We start from the raw sequence: 23,460 nt of genomic DNA, 5'->3' as shown, positions 1-23,460 counted from the left end.
TCGCGGTTGGCTCAAAAAAGCTCGCAGGTTAGCTCGAAATGATGCTAGTGAGTTGGCTCGCGGGTTGGTTAGCTCGAAATATTGGCTCGCGGGTTGGCTCAAAAAAATTGATTTTTGTGGAACTAGTCTTATTTGTTCTCCAACACTGCATAAAATTATCAACACTGCCAAAACTATTGATTGCCTAATGGATAATGGTGTAAAGAAACTAACTAATAAAACATAACATAAATTAAGAAATCCCAACATAGCAGTAGACAAACATATTACAAAATAAAAATTGTCCTATGAGTTCCTCAATACAGTACAATATCAAAATTTAAACATCCAAAAGTACACAATCATCATTAGATCATCTACAACGTTTCATGACCATTAGATCCCCGTGAAGAAGCTAATATATGGGAAATACCATCATCATCATCATCTACAAAACACAAACCATAAAATGTAAATAATCAATTAAGGTTACAATGACAAATGAAAATGAAATTTTAATTGCAACGAAAATAAATAAATTATCAGTGGTTTTTGTTCTCTCTATCCTCTTTCCCTCCTCCTTATCACTGTTTAATTAATGTTTATTTCTTATGTCTGATTAAAATCTAAAATTCTAAATGATAAAATCTGCATAAAATTTTTTAATAAAATATTTTTCATATGAAAGAATGGACTTTCGCTAGTTCAAAGATACCCATGCCCTTCTAACCTTTCATATATAAAATCTCTCAACCCCCAACCCTTTCTTATATGCCAATAAGCCTATATTGCTATGTGATACCATTTTTATGTAGCACCTAACTCAGCAATTTTATGAAGCAAAGCTCAAAGATACAAACAAATCAGCAATTTCAGAAGAATAAACACAACCTTGGCAGCTAACGATGTAGTAGACTATAGCACTTGGCAAACAGATATCATGGATTTGAAGGCAACGAGGTCTTCCGCTAAAGACACGGTCCTCAAATCGGCAAAATAGGCCAAACAAAAGCATTCAAATAAATTGTACCAAATTAAAAAAAACACTCAAATTACAAATAACGGAAAGCATTTTAACTGCTAGAATCTGTCCAAGAAAAGGTAAACTAAATAAAAAGCAAAAAGGTAAACTAAATAAAAAGCAAAGTGAGAAGACCTTACTGTGAACTGGTGATAGTGATGGTAGCAGGGTTCTTCAAATGCAAAGGGCTGTCCGAGGATGGTGATGGTCGCAGGCTCGCAGCTGCTATCGGCTTGTGGACTGGAGTGAGATGGGTTCGGCCGTTCGGTTGGGCAAAAAGGGCAAATTAGCTAATTTAGCTCGTTAGGGTTGGACTTGGAAAAAAAAAAACAAGAAAGAAAGTGACGATATTATTAATTAAATTAATAAAAAAAATTAATAAAAAAAAACCAACCCGCGAACTGGCTCGTTTAAGTTAGGGTTGGATCGGGTCAGGTTGAATCGAGTTGGCAACTCATTTAAGTCAACCCAACCCGACTCATTTAGGACGGGTTGCAAACTAGTTTTTGTCAATCCTAAAATACAGCACAACTGATGGGAATTTTTTTTATGGTTATGGATTCATATATGCGATTTTGAGATATTCATAAAGGAATGGTTTTCCCGTTGTACATGAAATAATTTATTTCTTACAATTCCAAAACATTATTATTTCATGGTTTCAGAAAAAAAAAGATATTTAATAAACTTAATTTAATCTTGTATTATAAATTTTATTAAAATGTCTTATATTTATTTTACTCAAATTTCAAAATAACTTTATTTTTATTTTATAAGAGATAACTTTATTTCATGTTATAAAAAAAATATTAATCCCTATTTATAAATATTATAATGTAAAATTTATAATAATTGCATAGTAGTTTCATTAAATAAAAAAAAGTGAAAAATAATCGCAGACTAACTATGAATAGTTAAAAAATTTAATCAATTATTGCTTCAAAAGTAAGTGTAAACTGGAAACACCCTCGCTAATGGTAGCTAATGGTAACTGTACCACGTACTGAAATTGATACTTCTAAGTTCTAACCTTTCACTCTACTATCATATGCAAACGTATAATTGCTGGAAAAAAATGCTGTGGAATTATTTATAGTTCAGAGTAACAACATGGTAAAATATTTGAAGGTACAACCCTGTCCACCACGGAATTCATTTGTCTTCCCTTACAAAAACTAAAGCAAAGAAGAACAGCCTTCTAAACGATACTAAGCACAATTGACTTCAAGCCTTCCAGGCATTACACGTTGTCGATGTTAACATTAGTGACCATTGGAAATTGAACCGTTTTCTGCTGGACTCAAACCGCTATCACTAGTTTTCTTTTCATAGAATCTCCTATACATGGAGTCAACTTCAGTGAGATAGAATGTGCCTGGAGATAAAAGGCTAGTGTCCTTGCTTGTCACAAACTCCTTGGCACCATACCTATGTTCCATTAGCTTCATGGTCTCAACAAACTTCTCTGGAGGAAACTGCATAAAATATTGTACTCATCAGAAGTCAATTCAATTGTATAGCCCACAAAAAGGAATTTTCCAAGTCTTCAAAATTTCTTAAGGTACACAACTAGAAGGCAGAAAAATAAAACAAGAAATTTTCCAAAAACTAATTTGTATCTCTTTCTTTTTTTGGATACAATGGTGGGAATTAAACACATAACCTAATATAAACTACTCAAACCTTTCACCACTAGACCAATCCTAGTGGCTTACTAATTTGTATCTCTATCCACTTAGAAATTTATCAAGAAAAACATAGGCTTCCTTTATGGCCAAATAAATATGCATTCATATATTCCTGGAGCATGCAGCTATGTTCAAAGTAAAACTTAAATCTGACAGCATATGTGGAATACTTCCATTTTTGTAAGATTCTCAAAGTTCAATACCTCATGCCTTGACTTCAACTTTCCATCAACATCCATCACTTTAACAATGTTTGACAAGCTAAATGGATGTTGACCCTCACGTAATTGCAAAGAAAACATGGTGGCAGTTAGGCCACTTCCATACGAAAACAGTATCACCCTCTTACCTGCCTGAAAATTGTAAATTGTAAATTGTAAATCTTTATCAGAAAGCATGAACCTTTGTTGTGAAGAAGCTTATATTTGACTGAGGTAGCGTTTAGAACATTCACCAATGTGCTATGTTTGTCGTGAATAAGCGAAATAAATGCTGCATATAGAGATGCAGTGTACATGTTGCCAACTTGTTTCGGTACCAAAGTGGCTGGTTGCACCTTTGCATCATATTGAGGCTTTGCAACTTGCTGGGATACCTGAAAATCAAGAACACTGCACACCATCAGCAAAAGTTTCAAATTGTCGATTTCTAATAGAATTGCATAAATGCGAAATCACAACTTTTCTCTCCAACCCAAAGGAAAAATGGAAAAGAAATGAGTTACTAAAAGAAACAGGAGACTATTTTATTTTATTTTTTTAACTTCCCAAACTATAGGCAGAGCTCTGCTCTCAGACCTTTTCTAGATCCCGGCTTTGGTAGCTCTCATCAACAGATAATGTTGCAAAAGGTTCCAGCTTTTCTTTGGCAACCTCATCCACAAAACTGTAATCATAATCAACTTTTAAACACCAATTCATGAAACAATTAAAATTAAACAAGTTTCCAGAGGACGGAAAAATGAAAAGAACCTTGGATTCTTCAAGAAGTCATTGAACACCAAACGAGCAAAACTTTTCTGTACAAGCTGCAGTAACTCAAAAGTGTTACAGAGATATATAAACACAAATATTAAAGAAATACATATGTAGATATCAATTAAGGTAAATACAATCATGAATGAGATACAGAAAAAACATTTTACATAAAGCACTCTTAGGTGTCATAGGAAGTTGGGATATTAAATGAGATCCTTATAGCCTAAACTACCTTGTTATAAGGTGAGTGAAATACAAAGTATTCAGCATCAGAAATAGAAAATTGCTTTCCCTCAAGTTTCTCATATCTGCAAAAAGCAATATGATAAAGTACTTGGTTAATATTTATACCCCAAATTTCATAAGAACTATATTAACAGTAGAAGCTTACTTGTGACTGTAATGCTTATAGCAAGAATCAAGGGCCATAAGGTAGCAAGTTTGAGAAAGCTTCCCATCAACAACCTATAAAACATAAATTACATGGATTTATTTTAGTTGGCAACCTAAATGCTATCAGTGGGTTATGAGTCAAATTTCGAAAGAAGAATGAACACAGGTAATTGCTATCCCTCATAGCACTTTCTCCAACCAAAAGAAAGTTGCAATGATTTCTTTGATCTGATATTAATAGGAAAAAATGGAAGCTAGTTTTCGAAACATATGATCCCATAGTCAGAAGTTCTCTGACACAGAAATGTAAAGAAACTGAACAGCTTACTGGATATTCACTGGCAAGATTAGGCTTGTAGAAATCATAGGCATGAGACATGTGACTTCCCCTCAATTTGCTTTCAAAAGCAATGGGAGCATCTGGACCAATTAGCATGGCAATAGCTGCAGCTCCACCAGTAGGCCGAGCAGGTCCTTCAGCATAGACCTGAGAAAGGAACTCATGAATTAGACATGCTTGAGTTGAGACAAACCCAAACTATACAATGGAATCTACGATATGTATCTTCGAGTTCATAACTTATTGTTTATAGAATTGCACATTTAAATGGAGTTCAAAACATGTTAACTGTTACTGAATATAGTCCAAAGGCCATAAATATGGAAATGATCTTACAGCACTGTCAGTGCAGACAGCAAGTCCATAGCGTCCGTCCCATGAGCTGCTCTCCACCCAATTGACACAATTGAACAAAGCAGCAGTTCCTCCATAGCATGCATTAGTTGAATCCACACCCTCGATATCAGTATTTTCATATTTCTGCTTGTTTCGGACATATAAATGAATATTATATTAGAAAGCTACAGAAATAGATAGTTTGATCAACAAAGTCCTAGTATAACAGAACCAACATAATATGATTATTAACAATACAGACATATTTGCATCTGAAAAAGTAGAACATTACGTAAATTCCATTACGATGAAGGTGCCTAGTATCTGTTCTGGGTGTAGAATCAAGATGAAAAGAGCCAAGCTAGTTATGAACCACTTTAGTTATGCTCTATGTTTGATATACCCAAGATTGACTGCTAAAGAGCTTCCAATCCGAAATTAAATACTTGAAAGTTGAAACTAAGTTGAATTATTCCATATCAATAATTAGGTATTTAAATCAGTTGATTTTTTAAACTACTCTCACATGGCGAAGAAATTCTGTCTACTACAACAAAGATAATCATCTATGCATGTAGGTTGACACTGAAAGGATACCTCAAAGATTTGCATCAGGAATGTCTTGATGGATTTGCTTTTGTCTATCACAGTTTCACTGCCTACTTCCAGACGACCAATTTGTTTAGGATCAATCCCATACTTCTCCAGAAGTGAAGTAACTACTGTCAAACTGAAGCAGCAAGAGTCAGTCTTCAAGAGATGAATCTAGGAAAGATGATCGATTGAAGATAAATCTTCAGAACCAAAGTCTTATTGAACATTAAAACATTGAAAGAAGCAAGCAGAGTATAATAATATATATCAAGCTGGCTTCAGTAGGGTATGTCTAGTGTCATACAAGCGGTTTAGAGTGAAAAAATACATCAAGACTAAAGGACTCCAGAAGATTAAAATAACAATAATAATCTGAAATTGAATTATTTTTTGTGAATAATGCATCAAACTCATCGCCTTCACATGGTTGTAAATGGTTCATGATAAAATCAAGATAAGTTCAGCTGTTCCATTCTTCATGACAACATTTGGTAGGAGCTGAATCTTCATCATGGGTGGTATTTACCAGAACACTGATTCACATGTTTCTGTAACGGATTCCCACAAACAATTATGTAAAGCTTGTAAGTTGTGAAAGTTACTTTAGCATTTATAGATCTTTTGAGTTATGATACCCTCTAGAGTTATTGAAATTTTTTGCGTAGATGACATAATTTTTACTATAATACAAGATTTACCTATACAAAATAAAAGAAAAAATAAAAGGAAAAGAATAAGACTTGAACATCTCTTCATATTATATATGTTTTGTCAAGCTCCCCCTACACTACTATGATAACAGAGACTATCATATCCAAAGAACAAACCTCATTGAGATGACATCTTCTAACTCTGTACAAAACGCCATGCAATCTTGTCCAAGTCCAATAGTATATTTCCCTTTACTGGCACCATCATGAGTCTCCATTGCTTCCTGCATGAACACATAAGTGAAGAAACGGAAAACATAACTTCAAATAAAAAAGAAAAAGAAAAAGGTTGAAGTAACTTCAATTTCATCAGTGAGATAACAAAACAATGGCATGGATATAGCTCGAAACCGCACAAGCCATAATAATCGCCCAACAATATGTCAATATGTTCTGTGCATTCTCTTTCCTCCTCCAATCATTAAATGGAGGAACCGTACAAGCCATAAGATGGATCTCATGATTTTCCCATAGAAAACCGAGTTATGTCACAGAACAATATATGAAAACTGGAAACCCTGCCTTTGATTATGCCCCAGTCCCTTTCAATTGTGAATTAAAAAAAAGAAATAAAAATAATAAAAGAATATCGCAAATCTCCCTGGCTAAAACATCCTTAAACATTTTTATTGTTCTTGTCGCCGAAGCAGTATTGTTCCCGAATCTTCGAAAAAAAAAAAAACCGAATACGAAATTTCACTCAGGTTCTTGGTCGGTTTTCTCGTTTGTTTCAGAAAAGGAAAACAAAAAAACATCAATTAGTACAAAGAAACTCTCTTATGGTCAACGCCGTTTGATTCGTCAGATTCTCCAAACATGAAAAGAAAAATGGAATTAACAAGTAAACGGAAGTGGTTATAGAGAGAGATGCGTGTTCACCTGCTGAACACAGGTGGGAGGGAAGTAGATGTCCATAGCGAGAATCCCAACATTCTTTGCCATCTCAGTTTAGCGGTTCCAAATATCCAATACGCACTCTCTTGCTGTGTTATGCACAAATGAAAGAAAGAGAATCTTTAGAAGGTTGCAGAGAGAGAGAGAAAGAGAAACACACACACACACACACAGAGAGAGAGAGAGAGAGAGAGAGAAAAGAGGGGGGATTGAGTGGAGAGCCTTACATGCAGGTGTTGGTGTCTGTGTGCGTGTGGGTGTGTATATGTTTGTGTACATATATATATATATATATAGGAGGAAGAAGCAAGCACTCACCAACCCAAACCAAAGTTTCCGGGGGGGTCCTTATTTCTCTTTTATTACGTACCAAAATGAAAATGCATAGTTCGTGAGCTTTGCAAACAAATGCAAAGTTTTCTCCTTCCTTTATCTATCTCGCCTTCGCTTTCCACTTTATTTACTATGTCTTGCCATTCTGCACGAACCAAGATTCATCCGTGTCCGTTACTGACGGAGTTACATCCACATGCTAAAGGCTATTACCACATGTGGTGTCTCGGATTCAATGATATGAGACATTCACTTCAAAAACTAATTTAAGTTTTTAATTCTAATGTATTCAATTTGATATATGTTTCATTTTACTTTTATTTTTTTGTGCATTTTATAAATAATTATTTAACATAATTTAATTTATTTTTATATAATAATTGAAACATATATATTACAATACTAATAAACTTTTGCAATAATTATATTAAAAACTATTAATATTCAATATGAATAAATTCTGATGTGTGTGTATATATGGCGAAAAAAAAACTAAATTATAATAATATGTACTGATATATTAAAATAATAAAAAATTAAAGATCATTGTAATTTTTTCTCTTTCTTTTTCTCTAGTCTTACTTTGGAAAACAATGTCAAAGTTTTCTACGTCCTCTAAAGTACGTGATATAGAATTAAAATTTAAAAGTAAAAACTTGTTTTTCAAATATATTAAACATTTGACCTTTAATATTCATTAACTTTTTAAATAATAATCATAAAATACTCGTTAGTAAAATTTTATAGAGATATATTAAGGGTTTTATAAGAGTTATGTTATACGAAAAGTGATTGTGTAATGTTATAGAGATTCCTTTTGCGTGCTTTAATTTTTTATTTATTTTTTTGTTTTAAAAAATGTGGACCTCACAAAATGTTGTGAGTGTAGAAAAATTTGTTGTGTTATGTTAAAGGATAAAACGAAAACCCATTAATATATATTAATGTAGAGCCAAAAAAAAGTTTGAATCTCTAGTCTCTACAAAACGAAATTATATAGTTGAAGAGGCAGAGCAGCCATGTTATTCCCGTAAGGGTGTGTTTGGTACAAGAGAAATTTTTTGGTGAGCGGGAATCATGATTAATGAGAATTCAGTAGAAATTGAGTTTACTTGGAATCTTACGAAAGATGTGTTTGGTTCGCCAAAATATTACCGGGAATACTGGGTAAAAATTACTGATTCCATATTTGGTTTAGAACGAAATATGACTTGGAATATGAGGTTATTTTACAAAAATAACCCCAAACTATTTTTACTTTTGTAATTGATAGATTGGGTCTAGATTTTTATGTGTATTGGGGTATTTTTGTCTCAAAATTTATTGTTGTGCTTTCCCTTTACTTGGTATTCTGATTGGTATTCCGAATTACCATATTATTTTTGGTAATCTGAATAGTGACTTTTCTTTATAAATCAAATTACCGGTAATCCTTGGATATCCGGGAATCGTAATTTATTTCTTCTACCAAACGTGGTAATTACTTTTACCAAAGAAAGATTACCAGTAATCCTCTCCAAAAACTTGAACCAAACACCCCCTAAAAGCTGCCCAAAATGCCCTGTGTTGTTCCTACCAGGGGTGAAACTGGACCTGGTTAGTCTATAGGGGCTTAAGGCTCGGCCTACGTCAGGTCATATCTGACCTAGTATATTTCGTAAAATAAGTTGAGCTTGGATCTTGAAAAAACTTGTTTAATAAATAAATCGTAGGCCCACTTTCACAAGATCTGGCCTATAAGCCTACATGGCGACCTATACTGTACTATTTATTTTAAATAAAATAGAATAGAATAAGTATGCCTTGAAGAAAAAATAAAAGATATAAATTTAATCAATTGCAATTATTTATAACTGAATTATATTCGATTATATTTTAATATAAATTTAACTTTATTTCTTATGTAGGAGGAACCAATATCTCAGCATATCAGATTTTTGGGAGAGGTTATACTTACTACAAACATCATGATGTATTTGTTGGATTCATGTAGTTATTTTAATTTACATAGTATGGATTTGTTTGTTGAATCTCATGAAATATATGTTTTTTAGTTTGAGCATTTTGCTTTTAAAAGTGACTTAAATGCATATTGTGATGAGTTTTGTTGTGATTCATGATTCTGTTTGGACGTTGAAATTGTGATTTTTTGGTTTAACAACAGAATTTGAGTATTTTGTGGAGTTGATTCATGGTTCAGCTTGGAAGTTAAAATTTAATATGCTAACAGGTTAGGCCAGGCCATTTGTTTTTTTTAAACGTACAAATCAGGCTAACAGTTAGACTCTTACTAGGCTTGGGCCAGACCAAATTGAAAATTTTGGCATAGACTTGGACTTTTCGAGGCAAAGTTTGGCTCAGCCCAGCCCACTTTCACCCCTAGTCCCTACGCTATTGCATGTGGGTAGAGGTGGCAGAATGGGAGGGAGGCTCGCTCCGCCCCGCCCCGTCCCACCATGCCAAAAAATGAGTTAGCCCGCCCCGTTTTTAAAAGTGGACTGAAGAACTCGGCCCACCTTGCCCAATTTGGCGTGCTGGGGTATTGGCCCGTCAACCCGAGCCTATTTTACAATGATTCGCCTCGGCTCCATCAACCCATCAAAAAATGATCTCTCCCCACTTTTGAGATAAGTTAAAAAACTCAGTTCGCCCCACCTTGTTTAGCTAGTGGGACAAGTTAGCCCGCCGACCTGAGCTTGTTTTGCTGGCTCTACATATGAGGCATATTGCATCACTCCTCCTTGTACTTGTTCTATGCTTCCTATTTTTATTTTATATTTATTTGTGGGTTATTACTTATTAGTCCATTAATGAATGCTTAATCACTTGCCCATTTTTTCTTTTCCTTTAAATAAACAAGATGTGAGTGGATACTTCATATTAAAATTTTACATAATTTGATCATGTGAAATTTTTATATTTATTTTTTATTAATGATAATTAGACTACATCTATTTAATATATATGAAGAAATAGATACAAAAGTTTAACATAATGAGATCATATAAAATTTTAGGAAAAAATATTTCTACAGTTAATGCAGATAAGTTATCTGCATTTATTTCCAAAACGACGTCGTTTTGGTATTAAAATCTTAAAAAAATTTAAATATAAAGACTATTATAACTCTAAAATAAATTAAAATTATAAAATACCGTGACTTTTGCCCCAAAACGATAACGTATTAAGCTTATATCTCCTCAACAATAACTGTAGAAAAAACGAATCCAAAATTTTAACATAAGAATATGTATTTTTTAAAAGAGAATTAAGTCATTAGAATGGATATAGTGAGGAAGAATTTAAATAATTAACGTGGGACCATAAAGTCAAATCTCAATGCTATTATAATGTAAAAAAATTAAGACGGTTTAAACTATGATTGGTAAAACGCAAAATAAACCGCAAATCACTCATGAGCTTTTGGCTTTCGCATTTCAATAAATAAAACAGCGTATGGGTGCTAAACCAGCCATGAGTTTTTGGTTCGGCTCGTGAAGGCACGAGTTTATATGTCTAAAATTTATTGTTAAACCCAGGCTTGGATTTGTATAAACGCTCGTTTAATAAAAAGACATCAGGCTCCAATTCAAAAGCTCGGCCTTAGAGCCTCTCAGGCTTGCCTAATATATATTATTTTTTATTTTTTATACTACTTGTGATAGCTCTTTCTCTTCTCAATCCAGTTCATCACATTTTATTAATTAAACAGACTTTTTAAATGATTTTGTTTTATATTATACTATTTGGATATACATTAAATTTATGAATATTTATGGAATTACTAGTGCTGTTGATTGTATATTTTGTTTAGATAAATTTTTGTTGTATTATTTTTTTAAACAGGCTAAACAAGGCTTTTATTTTTTGTAAATGAGTCAGGCCACAAGCTGATATTATACTCGTAACAAGTAACAGGCTAAGGCCAGTCTGATACATTTAAACACAGGTTCGACCCGTTAAGACCAAAGCTCGGGTTAACACCCCTAAATTGTAGCGGCGAGAAGATCGAGCGGTAAAAAACTGTAGCGCTTCGTATGATTTCCTTCGTATCAGTAAATTTAGTTGATTGATTTTTTGGTAAGCCCTTGGTTTTTTTTTTGTTGACAGGATTAAGTTTTGGATAAACGCTTTCGTAAAAAAGCGGGTGTAATCAAATTAGAAAATTGATCCTATCATGCGAAAGAAAATAACAAGATTTATGAATCGTCATAACAATAATATTTTCTATTTTTTTGAGTTTCTATAAAAAAAAACACTAATAGCACACTTTTTGATATTCTCTTTTTTTAATACACCCGTTATTATTGGATGAAATCTCATATTGGTTCTACTAATAAAGAGTAAGCTGGGTTAATTTGTGGAACCAACATGAGATTTGACACACTAAAAAAAATATTTAAAAAAATGTCAAAGACTTATCGTTAATAATTTCATTTTACAAATTGAGTATAACTGTAGAATTGTGTATGTCACTGCAAAAAAAAAAAAAAAGTAAACATGTCAAAGTGTAAAATATAACTGTTAAAAGAATAAAAAAAACACAAGGTTCAACTCGTTTTTGTTTGCTTTTTTTTTTAAATTGTATTATTTAAAATTATTTATTTAATTAATTACACTCAAATTTATAACTTAATAAAAAATAATTTTTACATGCATTGATTTAAAGAATAATTTGGCCAAAAACAAAAAAATTATATATCAGTATATAACATATATTAAATTAAAAAATTATTATCATTATTATTAATTTTAGTAAATAAAATATCTATATATTTACATATCAAGAATTCACTTCTGAACTAATTAATTAATTATATGAAAGTTTAATCTTGGTTTATTTATAACGAGACAAAATTTATGATTTATGAAATTGGTAACGAAATAAATTATAAACAAGTTTAATTATGGGCTGACTTAACTCATTTTAAACTCTAATTACATCCATCTATAACTTTAAAGATCTTTTTTTTTTTTTCATTTTTTTTTGTCCAATCCGTCATCCACTTCTCTTTTCGGCTTGTTATATGTATATATAGGAACAAAATAAATGACAGACTCGGTTATATTTTTCATATAATCTCCTCTTATGGATAGACTAATTATCTTTTTACGATTCTTATTTTTTCAATTTTTGTAGTTTTTTTCTTTTATATGATAGATCTATCATATAAAAGAAAATTCCCATTACTTACTATTAATTCATATTAATTATTAGCAATTAGCAATAATATTGGCTTTTTGACCCTTTTGCCCCTCATTAATTAATTAATAACCAATTTTCCCCTGATCAAGAACTATCCACCAACCTGCCCCCTTTTAGTCGACTACCTTGCTGTTTTAGTCGAGCAAATGGTCAATCTTCAGAAAGTGGACTACCGCAAATTTAGTCGACTAAAAAATCATCTTAATCGACTACATTTTTGGGGTATTTAGTCGACTAAGTAATGATATTTAGTCGACTAAATGTCGACTGAAACCCTATATTTTCCATGTTTTCGGTCTCATTTCGATTGTTGTTGTTGTGTAAACCTAAATAGCTCCCTTTGTTCATGTGTAATCCTCTCAATCCGATTGTATTTCACCCCACCATCTCTACAGACCTAATATTGTGAAATCATTGTCATTGCCCAATTCCAAACCCCAAAATCCGAACCCAAACCCCCAATTTCAGAACCCAAGTCCCAATTTCGTGAGGAAGATAAGCACAAGTCCAAACATGTATGTGACAATGATCTACTATGATGGAAAGCATTATGAAGGCCCCAATGGTGTTCAATTTGAAGGAAAAACGAAAATGTTGAAAATCAAACGGGGCACTACATACAATCGACTAAATTGTTGGTTTAGGACCCCAAATCCGAATTACACATGTTTTTTGCCCTAGGTTTCCACTCTACACTGATCCACTAAGGGAGTGTGACTTAGGGAGCATAATTTCCGAGTCAAAAAACCCATGTGGACATTAAATTCCTAAAACCAAGTCGTATGTTGTCATAACGTTTGTTTACGGTTAACAATACAAGATGTAGCCTTTTTAAACACATGTACTGATTTGCTGTGATGTGTTATGGACGAATGTGACCTGTTCAATATTGTTTTGTGCCGTGATGATCAAATTGCTAAAAAGGTTCCATTCATAAGTTATACAATATTGAAATGGAATTAAATTCATTACACAACATAACATAGATCCAAAAAACATAACAATTCTGCATTCATTAAAAAAAGTTACATTACATCAACGACTTAAAGGAAATACATGAACAAAACATAATAACATGATGTACACCCTAAATCTACTCGTCATCCCCGTCTGTGTCAGTCTCCGAGTCGTCCTCATCTGACACATGACCCCCATCCCCTGCTGCCTCAGCTACCTGACCACCTCTTGCAAGCTCCAGACGAGCAAGCCTATCTTCCACACCCTTAAACCTTCCCTGTATGTGTCTAAACCTTTCATTCCCTTTCTTTCTCCATTTTTTATGTGCCAGCGCCATCTTTCCTATCTTCTTTGTCATTGCATTTATGCCCTTCATGACATCACGCAGTGAAAATCCACCTTCAGGTTCAGCTATCTCCTCAACCTTAGCCACATCCTCCTCCTCCTCCACATCTGGCTCAACAATATGGTCATCTGGGGCAACATAAGGAACCTCAACCTGGGGCATACCACTAAACTCCCACACACCCGATCTCGTGTTCTTAGTAATCTTGCACTGCTCCAATAGACGCTTTCCGAACTTGCAATTATAGCCCGTGGTCTTCTTCAACAGCTCAGTCTCCATGGGAACACCAAAGTGAACCAATATCCTCTGTACCAGACAGGCGTATGGAAGATGACCCTTATGTTTGGCCTTAAACATAAACCAACAGATATAGTGCCTCCAGTTCACCATCTGGGCATGTCGGATAGCCCACATAATGGGAATGTCATGTTCCAACACCCTGGAATGATTAAAAGATCGCGGAAACAGAACGTGGGTGAGGACATAGTGTAGTATACGGGACTCCACAGAAAGCAACCCCACCGTATAGTGCAAGTGTTCCCCACGGACTCTTCTCTGCTCCTGCACGGCATCCTCTCGTACATATCCTGGAAGTACTACACCACTATCAGCGTCATACACCACAGTCTGAGAAGAGTCAAAATCATAGCCGAGTATCTCCAACCATGCAGGTGCCGTCATGATGATCTCTATTCCACAGACCCTCGACCTCAGCTCGCCCTGTACGTAGCTGAGGTTATGGTAGAAGGCCCGCACCATAAGCTCTGAATACGGACATAGGGTCTCGGCCAACACCCTCAGATGTGCCGCCTCCAACACCCCCACAATTTCAAATCCCTCCTTATCAAAAAAGGCTGTATCCAAAGATTTTGGAGCACATAACGGCCGGTTCAAATGGTCACGTACGAATGAAGCGTGGACGACAGGGTCGTCCTCAAACAGATACCCATACGGGAGGTCAACAGTATCAGGCTCTTCGTCTTGTCGCCTTGACGAAGAAGGCCGCTCTTGCCTATGCTTGGTGCGTCTCTCAAGTGACTCATTGCCCTCATCGCTTGGTCTTCTGCGGCTCGTCATTTGTTTAGGGTACCTACAATGAAACATGTCAGCATTTAACTATATGAAACATGTCATGATGGTAATGAAAACTTGCAACATAAGCGCTGTAAACCAAAAGCAAACTTTTGCCACATACAAACTTTTCAAACAAAAAAATTCACACAATGCAAAAAAATAAACCTTAGTAGATTAGGGTTACAAAACCTACAACAAACGCTTTGATTAGAGTTCACAAATTCGGACAACAAACAAATACAAAAAATTCCTAAACCTAAAACACAATGCAAGTTAAGAAACCTTACCTATCCTTCAGATTTCACGATTTGGACCAAATTTGGGGGCAATCCACACGCCTAAGGGAAGGGTTTGGGGCGTTCTTCAGCTGCTCCTGCGGATTTGGGGTTTGGGCCGCCTCCTTAGTCGATTAGGTCATCCTACTCCCCCTCTGCCGAATGGGGGGTTTTTAAAAAACAAATCCGTCGATATTTAGTCGACTAAATATCGTTACTTAGTCGACTAAATATCCCAAAAATGTAGTCGATTAAGATGATTTTTTAGTCGACTAAGTTTGCGGTAGTCCACTTTCTGAAGATTGACCATTTGCTCGACTAAAACAGCAAGGTAGTCGACTAAACGGGGGCAGGTTGGTGGATAGTTCTTGATCAGGGGCAAATTGGTTATTAATTAATTAATGAGGGGCAAAAGGGTCAAAAAGCCCAATAATATTACTATAAACAAAAGTAAGTAATAACATAACTCAAAAAACTAAGTAGCTTATTTCTTTTAGATATTATTTATCTGTTCATCAATTATTTGATTGGTGCAATTCAAATTGGATACTATCATATGGATGGTAAAATTCTTCCTACTAAATTTTAATACAATTGTATTCTCACAAACTCAAATTCAATAAGATTGATTAACCGATTAATCTGGAAGGATCCTTATCAATTAATTGATGTTATTGGTGTCCAAGCCACTTATTTCTTGGTTGAGGTTTTTGCATTGTTGTCAAATCCGACCCGATCAGGTCGGATTGACTCGAAATCGGTGAATTGGTCATTAGATTAATTCAGATTCAGCATTATGTGTTGATTCGGTCAAATTCAGTCAAAATTCGGATAAAATTAGTCAAACTCGATGATCCGGTCGGGTCATGTATTTAAAAAAAAATCAAAAAATCAAAACGATTTCATCTTATTAGGAAAAAATGTAGAACTCATTTTAAAAACTTTTTATAATTTTATTTACTAGTATACTCTTATACAATGACCTCAAATTTTAGTTTTCAATACTGAAGCAATTTGCGGAATAATAAATTAAAGAATGTGACATATGTCATTTTAACGTAGTTGAATTTAAAAAATATGAGTTCAATGTCACTAAGAGGTGAATTGCAATTTAAATTGATATAGTAATAACGTGCATTTTTATTTATTTATACTTCATATTGTTTAGCTTATTTAGTTAATCTTGTTTAATTCATTTTAGATATGAAAGATATAATTGAATTTATAAGTTCATATTTTTATATATCTATATATATCCAGGTCAACCAATTTGATCAATAACCCAACAATCCAGTACCCTGATCATATCGATCGAGTTTAACAACACTGGATTTTTGTGCGCGCATTAAATTTTTCCTTTTGTTTTTATACAGGTCTATGAGGGCTTTTTGACCACTATAGTCTTTTTTTAATAATTAATTACCAAATTGACCCTGTTTATAAACTATTTCAAAAATTTAACCTCTTCAGAAAACATAACACCAATCTGCCCCTGTTTGACCGTTGACCATGAAGCCTACTCGGGTACACCCCTCCCTACCCGGGTATATTCTGAAGTTTTTTACATACCCGGGTACACCCCTCCCTACCCGAGTATATTTCTTGAATCTAGAAAAAGTTTAAATTATTTACCCGGGTAGGAAGTGGTGTACCCGGGTAAATAATTCAAAGTGTTGTAACTGGCCATTCCTTTGGGATTCTTCATAGCCAAGTCTCGTGTTGTTGCCATCTCCAACAGGGAAGATCAAGGGTCCTACATTACTGACAAAATTTTAACTGTTCTCTACTCTATATGCTTGTCATGCATATAGATAATGAGTGGTCCTATATGCTCTGGATTTTCTAGCTTGTTCTTTTGAGTTTGAAGCCTTTCTTTTAATGGTTTTTGTAAATGAGGGATAGAAAAACAGAGGGCTTAAGTAGGAGACAAGAAAGAGGGCATGGTAGGTACCTCAGTCTCCATTCTGCCACCCACAAATATCATCATACTTTCACAAAAAGCTTGGTCTCTGATCTCTTCAACAGACCTCGCAAAGCTCTCTCTCCTCACCTAAGAGTTGATATAGGCATATAGCAATTGTGTATTCCATCAAAAATTCACTTCTCAGTTTTCAGATCTCGACCACAACTCAGTTTGCACAGATCTCAATAGCAAGGAATGCAAGCCCAAATTATTATGCCAAATTGGCACTGATTGCAAGTGGTTCTTATTCTTTCATTATCCCCTAATTCAAATTAAGAATCCACACTTTTCAAGATTACAAGCAAGTATGAATTATTTACCCGGGTACATCACTCCCTACCCGGGTAAATAATTCAAACTTTTTCTAGATTCAAAAAATATACCCGGGTAGGGAGGGGTGTACCCGGGTATGTAAAAAAACTTCAGAATATACCCGGGTAGGGAGGGGTGTACCCGGGTAGGCTTCATGGTCAACGATCAAACAGGGGCAGATTGGTGTTATGTTTTCTGAAGAGGTTAAATTTTTGAAATAGTTTATAAACAAGGTCAATTTAATAATTAATTATTAAAAAAAGAATATAGTGGTCAAAAAGCCGGTCTATGAGATTTCCTTAATGTGGAAATATCTTCATCGGCTTGTGTAATTGAGTTGATTTCTTCATTAATATTAGGCAGGTCGGAGTTGCAGATGTTAATCAGTTCCCTTGACGTGGGGCTGGATTCGATTGACGTTGCACCTAACCTATGTTATAGCAGAGACAAACCAATTGAAACCCATGTTTAATTCCTCTGACCTATACACCAAAACTAATAAAATATATATTGCTACCAAAATAAATACAGAGATAAATTGGTATGTGTCAAATATGAAAATAATCTCTATCTTATTCTTAATAAAAAGTATAGCATTTAATACTTTTCGAGTTATTAATATATTAATATTATCTATATATTTATTTTTATAATGAGTTCCCTTAAGAATTAAGATAGTGTTAGCAAAGTCCAATTAATATTATTACATAGAGGTATTTTTTGTTTTAATATTAATTTTTATTTTATTAAATTATCACTGTCATTTGTTTATTCTAAAATTTAAGATAAATATAAAAATGAACACTGTAAATTTTGTATCTTTGATTATAATTATTTGGAAACACTTATCATCTGGAATTTACTTTATGCATTCTTCAATGTTATTTATAATTTTATCCCTAAGAAAATAATTATCAGACACATTTTATTAATTATTGTACTAGCAGATATAATTATTTTATATCAGATAAAAACAACAAATGTTACTAAAATATGTCCTAAAGTCCTAAACTACAAATAGAGTTTTTGTGTACGAAATCGGATTTGTTAGAGGGGGAAAATTCAATCAATCTAATTTGATTATTTTTTTATAATATTAATTCGACTGGTCTTGTTCAAAATATGAATATGATCCAATACAATTCAATCTAGATCAGTTTATATAGATTAGATCAATATTTTGTTAAAAATATTAATATATAAATTCAACAAAATAAAAAATATTTCATCAAAATGTATTAAATATAATATGAAACCAATTCATTAAAATTTACTAAGTACAAGTCCAAACAAATTCATTAAAATGAATTAATACATAAATTAAAAATTTAAATATAATTATAAGTTAATTATCAATTTTACAATATATGCTTAAGTATAAGAAATAAAATTAAAGTTGACTTGATGTATGATAAAAAAATAACTGAATAAAAATAAAAATCATAATATAAAAATTATTTAGGTAATATATATATATATATATATATATATATATAATTTCATTTCAATCTAGATTGGATTGATTTTTAATTTAGGTGAAAAATAAATTTAAATAAAACAATTTTTCAGTTTTTTTATTTGTTTGGTTTATTTAATTTTTAATTTTATAACTCAATTTTCTTAACATTTTGATTAAATCAATTTCATTTTTAACCCCGCATACTAAAAAGCAGTAACCACTAACCACTAACTACTCACCCGCCGCTGGGACTCAACTCTAACCGCGACATATATATATATATATATATATATATATATATATATATATATATATATATAGGGTTAATCTAATCTCATGTTATATGAGAGATCTTCTCTCATGTTAAGATACATGTGTGGTGGGATCCACAATTTACAAAAAAAAGAGAAAAAAGTGTCACGATTTTCGATGGATCTATCGGAGATCAATAACTCTTATGTTGCATAAAAATAGTTATTTGCTATATATATATATATATATATATATATATATATATATATATATATATATATATATAGGTAGGATCCTTTGACACTGGTGTCAAATTTGAAATTTGTCACCTCATATGAAAGCCGTTATATCAAAAAATATCAATGGTGTCACATGTTTACAAATCAGAGTCGTTGATCTTTTTTGATCTAATGGCTCTCAGATGAGGTGTCAAAGGATCCTACCTATATATATATATATATATATATATATATATATATATATATATATATATATATATAGGTAGGATCCTTTGACACCGGTGTCAAATTTCAAATTTGACTCCGGTGTCAAAGGATCCTTCCTTATATAGAGGTAGGATCCTTTGACACCGGTGTGAAATTTGAAATTTGACACATAATCTGAGAGCCGTTATATCAAAAAAGATCAATGGTGTCATATGCTTACAAATCAGAGCCATTGATCTTTTTTGATTTAACGGCTCTCGGGTGAGGTGTCAAAAGATCCTGCCTCATATATATATATATATATATATTGACACCGAACACGATACGATACTTCGACATGTTAATTTTAAAAAATATTAGATTTCGACATGTCAAGACACGTTTTACTATTAAATAATATTTTTAATTTAAGTAGTGTATATTATATTTAATATTCAATAATTTAACAAAAAAATAAAGCTAAACTTATAATAGCAATCAATTTGTAAAGAAACATAATATATCCCAAATATTTATATTAAATTCAATAAAATAGTAATCATAATCCAACAAATCTAATAGTTGAAACTAAAAATGCAACGCAACACAGCGTTTGAATTTTTTTTTGAATCTTTATAATGTGTATTGAAATGTCAAAGAATATCAAAAATTATTGGATACGAGATGTGAGAATTTTTTAAATTTCGGTGCTTTATGCTAATCATATCAGGTCACGCTTCACATTTTAAATAAAAAACTCATATATGTAATTGGGTACTCGCCTTTTATCAACCATGCAATAAATGATTATTTTTTCCTCCCTCACTTTCCACGCTCTACACGAGTACACGCCACATGTAATATTTTTTTCTCCCCCCAATAACATAAGACAAATTAGAGCCTCGTTGCCTTCCGCATTGGTATAAAATTAATTATGATATAATCAATGTAAACTTCTTTTTATTAATTATTATTACTCCTATTTCAAATCAATAATAGTACACAACTAAATCTTATAAAAAAGAAATACCTTTACATAAATAATATATTGAAATTAAATTCTTACTTATAACCGACAATGTTGTTTGCAAAATGCTCTCATTATAATGAAATAGATAGTTTCGTTTGATATTAGTAGATAATCGATTTAGTTTGGTGTCACTTATTTACAAGGAGAGTATTTTAATATTGTCATTCTTATTTATAAGTTGGTATATAATTTCTCTGAATTATTAATTTGATTGACAAAGAGGAATAAGAGTATTTTTATTAAAAAAAAACAGGAGCGACAATATATAATCTTATTTGAAATATCATTTACTTTTTTATTTAGGGAATTGTAGTATGTGTAACTAGATTAATTTATTTTGGATATCCACATACTTTTATATATGTAGAAGATAATTCTATCTTATATAAAATGAAAGATATTAGGCCATATATATAAGATTAATATTTCTCCTACAAAATGGAGATAACCAACAAGAGATAAACTTATTTCCGATGAACCCAAAGCGACGTAGATTTTAGGTTTTAAAAAAAAACTTTTTCAGGGCATTTCGAAAATTTTATTTTCCTTAAAATGACATCATTTTATGCTGAATGAGTTAATTTTAACGCTTGTTATTGAAAAAATATTAATATATATGGGAAATAATAACCTCATGTTGTATAAGAGAATTATCTTATGCTATACACCCATATAATAACCTCATATATATATATATATATATATATATATATATATATATATATATATGTATAAAGATTCTATAAAAACAACCCTGAAGGTTGGTTCATGTGACAATATGAGCCCTAGAACTAATCTCGATACCTATGAGCCTCTTTCCCTTATGAGTTGTATGGATATTGTAGCGGATGCTTACCAGAATTGAGAGTGATAGAAGAGTATAGATTGAGGAAGAGAGGAAAAAGGACAAAAGAGAGAGAAGAAAATCAAAAGAGAGAGAGGATTTGACAAATTTTTCTCATAATTTTTGTTAGTGTTGTCCAATGATATATATATATATATATATAGGGTCAGGATCATTTTACACCAGTGTAAGTTACACTCTCAATTTTATCCGTTGATTCCATTTTTATCTAACGACTCAAATTTTTTAGTAATGTGAGTCATTGGATAGAAGTGGATCAATGGTCAAGATTGAGTGTAAGACTTCTAACTCTTACACCGGTGTAAGAATATCCTGCCCCATATATATATATATATATATATATACCCACTAGGGGATTTGTAATCAGTGTTTAAAAACTCGACCCGATGATCGACTTGGCCGAGGTCACGGGTCACGGGTTCAATCAGGGGGTCACGGGATCACTTCGCTAACCGGTTTTATACATTAAAAAAATAAACATATATCCTATATAAAAGATTCAAACCTCCAATCATCAAAGATTCAAAATATACTTAACATAATTCAACCAATTACTTCTACAAGTAAATATTACACAAACTAATCAAAGTATCAAATTATCAAAGTATAAAACATATATTCCAATGGAGCTAATGAAAAGTTATATTATCAAACTCAGACCCTCCTTGTTCTTCTCACATACCTACAACAACATTTGAAAGGAGATACCTTATCCAAGAGAGACTGGCGGAGGAGAGGCGGCGACACGATAAATCAACGATGGGGAGAGAAAAACCAGCATGACGGAGGAGAGAGAAAGAGAAGACTGAAGAGGATAGGAGAAACCACCACCACGGCGGAGGAGATCACAAGATCAAGAAGACTAGGTATGAGTATGGGTATGGGAGACAAGATCGGAAGAGGAAAAGAAGAACGATTCAGATTTCATATCTAGCTCTAGATCTATGCACCAGTGAGTTTTTTGTTTGTTTTTTGTTTTACACACTAAATGACGTCTTTTCATATGTAATTTTTTGTAGAAAAAAAATTGCAGTAACCCCCTGAATCCTCTGACCGGAGTCACAAGTTCATCCGGAGATTTTGGGGGTCAACGTGCATGCAGGGTCTAACTGTTGACCTTAACCCTCAAAGAGAGACGGTCAGTGACTTGGCTGAGTCAACCTTGGAGCGGGATGAGATTTTAAAACACTATTTGTAATAAAAAGCTAATAACAAATTCAAAGAAAAAATTAATAATATGATAATAAGAAAAATATGAGGGTGATATAATATGTGCTAAGGTTAGGCACATGGTCCAACCATCACATGGATTATGACCAACATCTTTTGGGCTAACATCGCTCTACAAATACCTCGTAAATCTTATTCACCCCAAAAAAATAATTAGGATAATAGATTTAAAAGTAAAAATAAAAATCTATAGAAAACGATTTCAGACTTAACAACGAATAAATACTATACAAGAGTTGTTGCTATGAAAATCGACCAAAAAAAATAAATAAATCAAATTGGAGTATATGATGTCATGGACCATTATTTCCTTTGGTATAAGTTGAAGTTTTTTTTTTGAAGTAAAAGGAACAAAAGTCAATCCTATAAACACTAAGAAAACTTATCGAAGATGAAAATTAATGTTTTGGTGTATATAATGAAAGAATAAAATTTTGGAGATGCCTATGAATAAAGATATGTTTGTCTAAGTCTTCGAAATTGTTAACTATTGTTTGGAAGTACCCGATGAGCTAGCTAGTGTAGAAAAAATGAGTTAGATTATGACACAAACTTATAATGTTGTATTTTGCTGTACAAGTTCCAAAATGTTTCAAAAACTTCCCAAACATCTCTCGCACCTCAGCAACATTCAAAAAATATTTGAGCATGTCCTTTGTATAAAAAGACAAGAAATAAAAGGGGGAATATGCTTATTATACTACCTAGATGCTCTAATATTCAAAATATCCACTACAAATCCAATCTTCAACCTAAAAGTTTAAGCTGGTAATGGTTTTATATATTTCTAATACGTTCTTT

At 32.7% G+C, this 23,460-nt stretch overlaps 1 protein-coding gene across 2 annotated transcripts; it reads right to left on the bottom strand.

Annotated features, from left to right (window-relative positions):
• Positions 1–2,010: 2,010 nt before the first annotated feature.
• LOC133307661 (hydroxymethylglutaryl-CoA synthase-like) lies at positions 2,011–7,270 on the bottom strand. 2 transcript variants are annotated; one of them, XM_061508212.1, is made up of 13 exons: positions 7,251–7,270; positions 6,918–7,021; positions 6,156–6,262; positions 5,332–5,464; positions 4,735–4,878; positions 4,387–4,545; positions 4,057–4,130; positions 3,898–3,973; positions 3,660–3,715; positions 3,486–3,573; positions 3,143–3,283; positions 2,892–3,041; positions 2,011–2,475 (listed from the first exon to the last, which is right to left on the bottom strand). In XM_061508212.1, exons 2-13 carry the CDS (start codon positions 6,978–6,980, stop codon positions 2,263–2,265), a joined length of 1,404 nt encoding a protein of 467 aa, XP_061364196.1. In that variant the 5' UTR covers positions 6,981–7,021; positions 7,251–7,270; the 3' UTR covers positions 2,011–2,262. The 2 variants fall into 2 exon arrangements, with proteins under 2 accessions (XP_061364196.1, XP_061364195.1); XM_061508211.1 differs by lacking the exon at positions 7,251–7,270 and adding an exon at positions 7,160–7,185.
• Positions 7,271–23,460: the final 16,190 nt, after the last annotated feature.

This window comes from Gastrolobium bilobum, unplaced genomic scaffold, assembly GCF_033153095.1.
Source record: "Gastrolobium bilobum isolate Gb01-03AN ecotype WA unplaced genomic scaffold, APGP_CSIRO_Gbil_v1 utg3850, whole genome shotgun sequence".
Lineage (NCBI taxonomy): Eukaryota > Viridiplantae > Streptophyta > Magnoliopsida > Fabales > Fabaceae > Gastrolobium > Gastrolobium bilobum.
This window is presented reverse-complemented; position numbering and strand designations above follow the sequence as displayed.